Source organism: Parus major, chromosome 17 (genome assembly GCF_001522545.3).
Source record: "Parus major isolate Abel chromosome 17, Parus_major1.1, whole genome shotgun sequence".
Lineage (NCBI taxonomy): Eukaryota > Metazoa > Chordata > Aves > Passeriformes > Paridae > Parus > Parus major.
The window spans coordinates 2976033-2983706 of NC_031785.1; the positions used below are offsets into that span (position 1 = coordinate 2976033).

The window sequence follows — 7674 nt, forward strand, 5'->3', positions numbered from 1 at the left end:
GAGGTTTGGGGTCCCATCTCTCTCTGCTGTGAAATGTGACATCTTGCAGAGGAACCTCCTCTTCATTAGAACAACTTCCAGGATGGAGGACACAAAGCCTGGCTGCTGGGACAATAAACCACACCCCAAAGCAGCCCAGCACGTGGTACAGCCAGGATTCCCACCCGCTTTCCCATCCTGAAACCCTGGAGGAGCTGGGCAGGAGCAGTTCCAGTGCAAAGCTCAGCCCTGGTGCCATCATCAGCCCCTGTCCCATCGACTGCAGCAAATCCAGCCCTAACCCTTACAGTAACAGTGTGCTGCCCCTCAGTGAGTTTGCTCTGAAGAAATACATTAATTAAATAGAAATGACTGCAGGTGCCTTCCTGCTTTTTGGCTTAACTGATTTCTCCTGCGCATCGAGGATCAATACTGCTGCCAATTACACCATGGGTCTCCAGCTCCCCTTTTTGAGCTTCTCGGAGGGAAAACCACTGCTAAATAGCAAAGTTCTCCACCAAGCTGGCAGTCCAGAGAGCTGGAATTACAGAGTGCAGCAGAGGGATGAGTCCTCAGAGAGCTGTCCCCATTCTGCATCCAGCCAAGGCTTCGCTGCGAGCAGCAGTGCTGACACAGGGCAGGCTCAGCCCCGTGGAACTGCCTGGAACATCATCAGGGGGAGGATTGCTCCATGCTTGTGGTTTAATCCAGCTCTGAGAAACCACATTACACTGTTTTGTTTTCTACACTGTTTTGTCTTCTTCCTTTCCCCTCCTCCTGTTGAAGAGCCCAGCAGGGAACTGCTGCAAAGGCTGAGAGGTTGAAATCCGTACGTGCAGCTTAAAGCAAACACTGATTGCTGATATTCAATCTCCTGACCCTGGTGATCCCTGCTCCTTCCCAGGGCCCTAAATCATCCATCTGCTGAGCCTCACTGGGCCACTTGGCTGAAAAATTGTCATTCCTGGTGGTGCTAGACCTGGCCAGTCTGTGGGGGAAGAGGGAACAAAACCCAGTGCCACCCAGTGAGCCCTCTGCAGCTTGCACAGGGACCGTGCCCCAGGGGGCTCCCTGGATGGGTGGGAAAGGTGCTGTCCCCTCATCTGGAGCTGGCTGGAGTGGGAATTGCTAAATATTGTTCTTCTGGGGGTGCAGGGGAGAGATGGGACCCCACATCTCACACAGAGAGAGATGAGACCTCAAATATCACACCAGACAGACAGGAGACCCCAAATCTCACACAGAGAGAGATGAGACCCCAAATCTCACAGAGAGAGAGATGAGACCCCAAATCTCATACCAGACAGAGAGGAGACCCCAAATCTCACAGAGATGGGACCCTACATCTCACAGCAGAGAGAGACACAAGCCCACGTCTCACACAGAGAGAGATGGAGCCCCAAATCTCACACAGAGAGAGATGGAGCCCCAAATCTCACAGAGAGAGAGATGGAACCCCAAATCTCACAGCAAAGAGAGATGAGAGCCCACATCTCACACCAGGGGGAGATGAGCATCCTGTACCCCTGGGAGGGCCCTGCCTTGGCAGAACCAGGAGGGCTGGTTGTGCTGGGTGCCCAGCCCCAGCAGTGCCAGTCACTCCTTGGAACAAGTTAAATAAAGGAGATTTGTACCTGTAGCACACTCAGGATGGGGGGCACTCCAAGAATCCAAGAAGGAATGGGATCCAGTTGCCCTCAGCAGTCCGAAGCAGAGCTTGCAGCTCCACTAAAGGTGGCAGGCACTGAGATTTCCTCCTGTTGTGGCAGGGACACTGTCAGTCCCTGAGGGGGTGGCTGGACCCTGCCCACAGCAGGAGCAGCCACAGGATTTTATTTCCTTGAAGCAGTGCCTGCTCCAGCTGAAAATGTGGAGTTCCTCCAGAGCAGAGAGCCAACCCTCTGCCCTGCCAGCCCCCAGCCCCAGCCACACATCAGGAAATATTCCCTGGAAGGAAACTCAGGATGGCTGCTCAGCATTTACCCCAAAAAATTCCTGTTCTCCCTCCCCTGCACTCACTCACTCACACAGGGAAAACAGCAAACAAAGCAGGGAAGTCTCCTAATAGTTTTATTGTTCCTTAGATAACTGTGGATAGTACAAAGTTTTCCTCTTAAAAAAAAATTAATTACCTTCACACTTCCATAAACAAAGCTTCCCATGGGAATCTGCTGCCACAGAATCTCCACAGAAGCGATTTCCAACCACCATAATGCTATGCAGATAGTATAACAGTAAGAGAATATTCCTGTAATTATCAACATGAAATTGGTTACCTGTGTATAAGGGTGAACACTGACCTTTTTTTTTTTTTTTGCCTTTTTAGAAACGAAAAAACCATCATTTATTAAATCCAAACTACATCATTGCATTTACAACATTCATTGCATAAACTGGACATACAAAGTTTTGCCACCTCTGGTAAATAACAGACATACATTATACAATATAGTTGCTGAATACATAAGTTCAAACAATATGGGTACAACAACTTGTTCATAATACATACTTAAACCATCGTGTTTAATAAGTTACTAAGACACAGATCCATGAGCTACTTCGGGTCTCAGCACAGTTAATCTAAGTGACAGGAACACAGTTGAGAGAGACGGTAGCTGCAATGGAAGGCAAAGAAAACCAACCTGTGACAGGTCTTGTTGAGACAGCCAGAGCTCCTCACGGGTCAGCTTTTCCTGCTTTTCCTCTCCACACATCCATCACAGCTGCCCGTGACGCCGGGGGAATGTCCATGCAACCCACACATGGAGGAGAGCGAGGCTCCCGAGGGTGAACTTCCAACAGTCATTGCCTTACTGCTTGAAGATGTTCTCTAGGTTTGCTATCAGAACAGAAACAAAACAAAACCCCAAACTGAAGTGGTTCTCTGAGTGCAGTTCCAGCTGCAAGTACATGGTTATTCTTGAGTCTATAACACAGGGCCAGACTTCTAGAAATGTAGAGGTAATGCTGATCTGTCAGGTTTATGCTGAATAATCCTCCATGACGTTGGTCTTAATTTTGGCAGCTGTTTATATGTTTACTTATTTAGAGTATGTTTCCTTATTAGCATTTCTTTTTTAAATTAGTTTCTCCCTTTTTTTTTTTTTTCCCCCTTTTTTATTATTTATTTATTTGTTTGTTTTTAACTTTTCACTTCCATTGAATTTTCTTTTTTTCCTCCCCCCTAAACCCAGTTTCTAACCAAGGCCGGGCTACAACTCGTCGGAGCGGATGACATGGAAGAGGGTGACGTTGTACAGGATCTGGTGCCCGTTGTTCCAGGCATAGAGAGCCCGATCCTTGGGGTTGTAGTCCAACATGGAGATGTGGGAATACTTGTTCTGGAAGGGGATGTCGATGTACTCGTAGGTGGAGGCGTTGGTCTGGTAGGCGTAGTGCACCTTGGTGCCGCCCGAGTAGCCGTTGGTGACGTAGAGGGTGCCGCAGATGATGAAGGCCTCTCCGGCGCTGCGTTTCGGGTAGCTGGTGTTCCAGGTCTGCAGGCTCTGCAGGGTGTTGGGGTCCAACTTGCTGATGACGATGTTGCCGGCGTTCTGGTTGGTGGCGTAGACGGCCCAGAGCCCGTTCTCGTCCACCATGAGGTCGATGTCCGAGTGGCCGCCCCAGGCGTAGTGGTACATGTTGTTGTAGCCGGCGTAGTCCAGGCTGCGCGTCTTGAGGATGGTCTCCGTTTTCAAGTCGAACCTGATGATGATGTGGCTTTGGTATTTGTTGAAGTAAATGGAGCCGTTGTAGACCACCTGGCCCGTGCCCGACCACGGGTGGGGCAGGCGGTGGGAGGTGAAGTTGTCGGTGTTCATGAAGTCCGCCATGGATTTGTACTCGCGGACGAAGCGGTTGTTGTGGTAGCTGTCCATGTACCAAACCTGCACAACGCAAACACGGTGGGGGGGTTAGGGATCGCCTCAAAAACTCAAAAAATTCCACAGCCGGGGGTCGTGGAATCGTCATAAAACCGTTTGGAATGGAGCTTAAAATTCATCCCTGGCGAGGACACCTTCCAGCAGACCGGGCCGCTCCAAATCCCGTCCAGTCTGGCCTTGAACCCAGCCAGCATCTGTCACCTACACCCAGAAATAACCCCAATTTCTGCACCCCAAATCAGCCAAGCCAACAGCAAAGCTTTCCCTGGGGGATAACCCGCTGTCTCCTTGGTTTAAGGGCTCCCCTGGGAGCGCTGCGTGGCTGGCACCGCCTCCCTTCCCGAGGACAATTAGCAGCTTTTCCCTGGCTAAACCCAACATTTTCTGTCGCTGCTGCTTTTGCTTCCCGCGGTAGCACTCAGTAAATTACAGCAGCTGCTGTGCACAACTCCATTAATTTGGAATGCGGGAGCGAGGGATGCAATCACTCATTGTCAGGCAAATTCAGGCAAAAAGTCCATATTGGTTTAAAAATCATACACTGCTGCATCAAAAGCTTAAAGCGAGGCTGCTGAAATATAAGAGACAAAGACATCTAAATCTTGCTCTGGGTAGATTGGGGAGAGATTTTAGATCATCATTTAAGTGCCAGTTCACTGGGGACACTGTCTAGACTCCTTAAAAAAAAAAAAAAAGAAAAAAAGTGCTTTTGTTATATGAAACCAATTGCGAGGCAAATGACCAAGCTGTGCAGTTAATATCCACAAGAAATATCCAGCCAGCCACTGACATTCTGGATGCGGCTGCTGCCTGAAAATGAGAGAGCTGCTTTCTGTAAGAGCCATTTAGGAAGGAGAAAAGGTAAATTTAGGAAGGAGAAAAAGTAAATTTAGGAAGGAGAAAAGGTAAATTTAGGAAGGAGAAAAGGTAAATTTAGCAAGAGGAAAGCCTTTAAGGCTGCAGATTTGGGTGATGGAGTGCATATTTCTTCTGCAAACCCCTTGCAAAATCTGACAGCTCTGTGTCTGGAGTGTGATCATCAGTCTTTGAGAAGGGCAGCCCAACATTTGGCTGCTGCCTTTGGGAAGTCAGCTGGGGTCTCCAAAAACTTGGGAGGGAATTTCATCCTTCCAGCCCTACCTGCCTGGAAAGGCTGCAGAGGTGGGGAATGAACGGGTGCCAATGGCTCCAACCTCAGCCCCAAACCTTGGGGGTGGCTGCAAAAGCACCAGAGAGCACCCAGAGCTGGAAACGAAACTTCAGCTGAACCAGTTTGGGAAATTATAGTGGGAAAAAAATATCCAAAACACAACTGACTCTTTGCTGCTCCCGTTTCGTTATCTGGTATTAAAAATTCAGCATGCAGATGTGTTGTGCTCAGTTTTTAAAGCCCAGCAGAGCCCTGTGTCACCAGGCAGGGGCTGCAGGGTATTTCAGCAGCATTCCAAACCCTGGAAAGGCAGAGATTGATGGATGTCCCATCACAGCAGCTGGCTCTGAGCAACCTCCTCCTGTCCTGCCCATACACAGCAATCCCAGCTCTCAGCATCCACCTGCTGCTCCCACAGGACTCACAAATCTCTCCCAGTTGTGTTCTATGGTTTCATGACATGAACAAATGATCACATGGACACCAAACACCTCCTGGGGCTCAGGGACAGGAGCTGGGGCTGATAAACTGCCCATCCTCACTTTCCCACTCTGCTGAGCAGCCAGTGAAGTTCACTTAATGCTGTGTTCCTAATAAAATTCCCAGCAGGTTTTATATATTAAATACACAGAGAGGCTTGGGAGGTTCCAGCTCTGGTCTGCAGCCTACTTGTACAACAAAAATACACTGCAGAAAAAGGCATGGCTAAAAAAATATCAAAAAACAGCAGTTTGAGACAAAACTCTGAAGATACGAGAGGATCTTTAGCATCTGAACCAACTTCAGCTGAAAATTGTCTTAGTGCCAAGGGAAGCAGCAAACACAGCCTGAAGGGGACAACTCTGTCCCCTCTTTTGAACAAAACAAGACGTGATGTGGGTGAAACCTTCCCATCTCACCTCTAAGCAGGGTTTTATTTGGGCTGGAGGAGAAACTTTGCTTAATAACTGTAAAATATGGAGGTGTTGAACTGGGGACCAATTCACCAGCCAGTGGCTGCTGGAGGGAAAGAGCCTGACAACTCAAGTCACCTTCAGAGAAACCAGCCAGGGGTGACTTCTCCAGAGCATCCCTTGTCCTCTCTTAGCCACAGAGCTGATGTCAGGGCACAGATCCCAAAATAGGTGCCCTGATCCAGCCCTTGCTGGTGCCTTTATCCTTTGAAGGATGCTGCATGCAGGAGGGAATTACGGGCAGCCAAGCTTGGTGCTTTTTGTTTTGTTTTGCTGCCTGCAAATCCTCGGCAAACACTCGAGATATTTTCCATTCCATCAGTCATGGGGAGCGGGGATTGATTTTCAGCCAGTTATTGGCCTCCTACCTCCTTGGGATCAAAATTGAATGGTCTGAATGGAAAAAAAATAAAGACCAAAACAAAGCAAAACAAATCTCTCTCTCTGGCTGCAGTCAGTTAATTCCTCCCAACAATGAAGGTGGAGGATGGAGGGCAAATGCAAGCAGATGACATTATCAGAGGTGCTGGCAGCAGAAGAGCAGCAGGGACCAGGACCACGGGTCCCTCTGCTCAGCCCCAGCTCCCTCCTGGCTGTCAAACACAGATTAAAAACCCAAAACTCGGGATTTTTCCACCCAGACCTCGTGGTGACAATTCTGAGACCAGGGACTCACATGGCTGCAATGAGTTTCACCTGCCCAGGAAAGGGATCTGTGCTCAGCTCCTCATCCTCCCTCCCTGGGGGATGCTCTGCCCCCTCCTGCTGCCAGCAGAGCCCTGTGGGATGAATGGGGACATTCCCCAGCTGTCCCAGGGCACATCTGGGCTCTGATGGATGTCCACTGTCCTCAGCCACGCTGGTGGGACACAGGGGTGATGCTGTCACGCTCTTACCTTGTTTTCTCCCTCAGGAGCCAGAGGATCCGTCATCCACGATCCAAAGCGGGACCCCGAGGTTTTAATTGTGATCGGGTCACTTATTCCAGTCAGCTTCCCACAGGCTGGAAAAGAGGGGAAGGCTGGTGAGCACCACCACCGGCTCCAGTCCCACCCGCTGCCCTCTGCCCTGCCCAGGGATGCTTTAATTACAGGAATCGGGTCAGACACAAGTGTCGGATGCTTTTGTTTGTTCCACACCTCTTAATGACAATTGTCCTTATGGCTGTCCCCGAGAAAAGGAGCTTTGCTGAGCTGTGAATGTCGCGGAATTGGGAATGAGAGCAGCAGCCAGGTGGAGGAAGGAGCCTCTCTGATCCAGCGGCTGCAGCCAAGATAAAAAGGCAGCCGTGGCTATTCCAGCCCTGCTGGAAATGTGCGTTTGTTACGAGTTATGCAGAGGAGAAAAAAGAGGAAGGTGGATAATGGCAGGCAATATAAATCTCCTCCCTGCAAAGATCATTTCCCAGCCGATTTCCCTGTTCCCTCTCGTGTTGCACACTCAGGATTCACTGCTGGATCCACCAGCCTCCTCCAGCCAGCTCTGGGACAGGAACCCAAACACAGCAGGATGGAGATGGGAGCGTCCCGAGGATCCCTCAGGAGCTGTCCCGGGAATCCTGCCCAGCTCAGCCTCCCCAGCACTGGGATGGGCACAGGCTGAGCGCTGCCAGCCAGCTTGGAGCCACGCTCGGGTGCTCCAGATGTGACCTCCTGAATTCAGGAGATCTCTGATCTCCAGATCTGCTGAATTCAGGAGATCTCTGATC

At 50.0% G+C, this 7674-nt stretch overlaps 1 protein-coding gene across 1 annotated transcript in view; it reads right to left on the reverse strand.

Moving 5' to 3' along the window:
* Positions 1–2032: 2032 nt before the first annotated feature.
* OLFM1 (olfactomedin 1) overlaps positions 2033–7674 on the reverse strand; it is a 36273-nt gene continuing 30631 nt past the window's right edge. Inside the window, exons 5-6 of the mRNA XM_015645040.1 lie at positions 6863–6969; positions 2033–3866 (exon numbers count right to left, since the gene is read on the reverse strand). Coding sequence (XP_015500526.1) covers positions 3192–3866; positions 6863–6969 — 782 coding nt within the window. The 3' untranslated portion in view covers positions 2033–3191. The remainder of the gene's footprint in view (positions 3867–6862; positions 6970–7674) is intronic.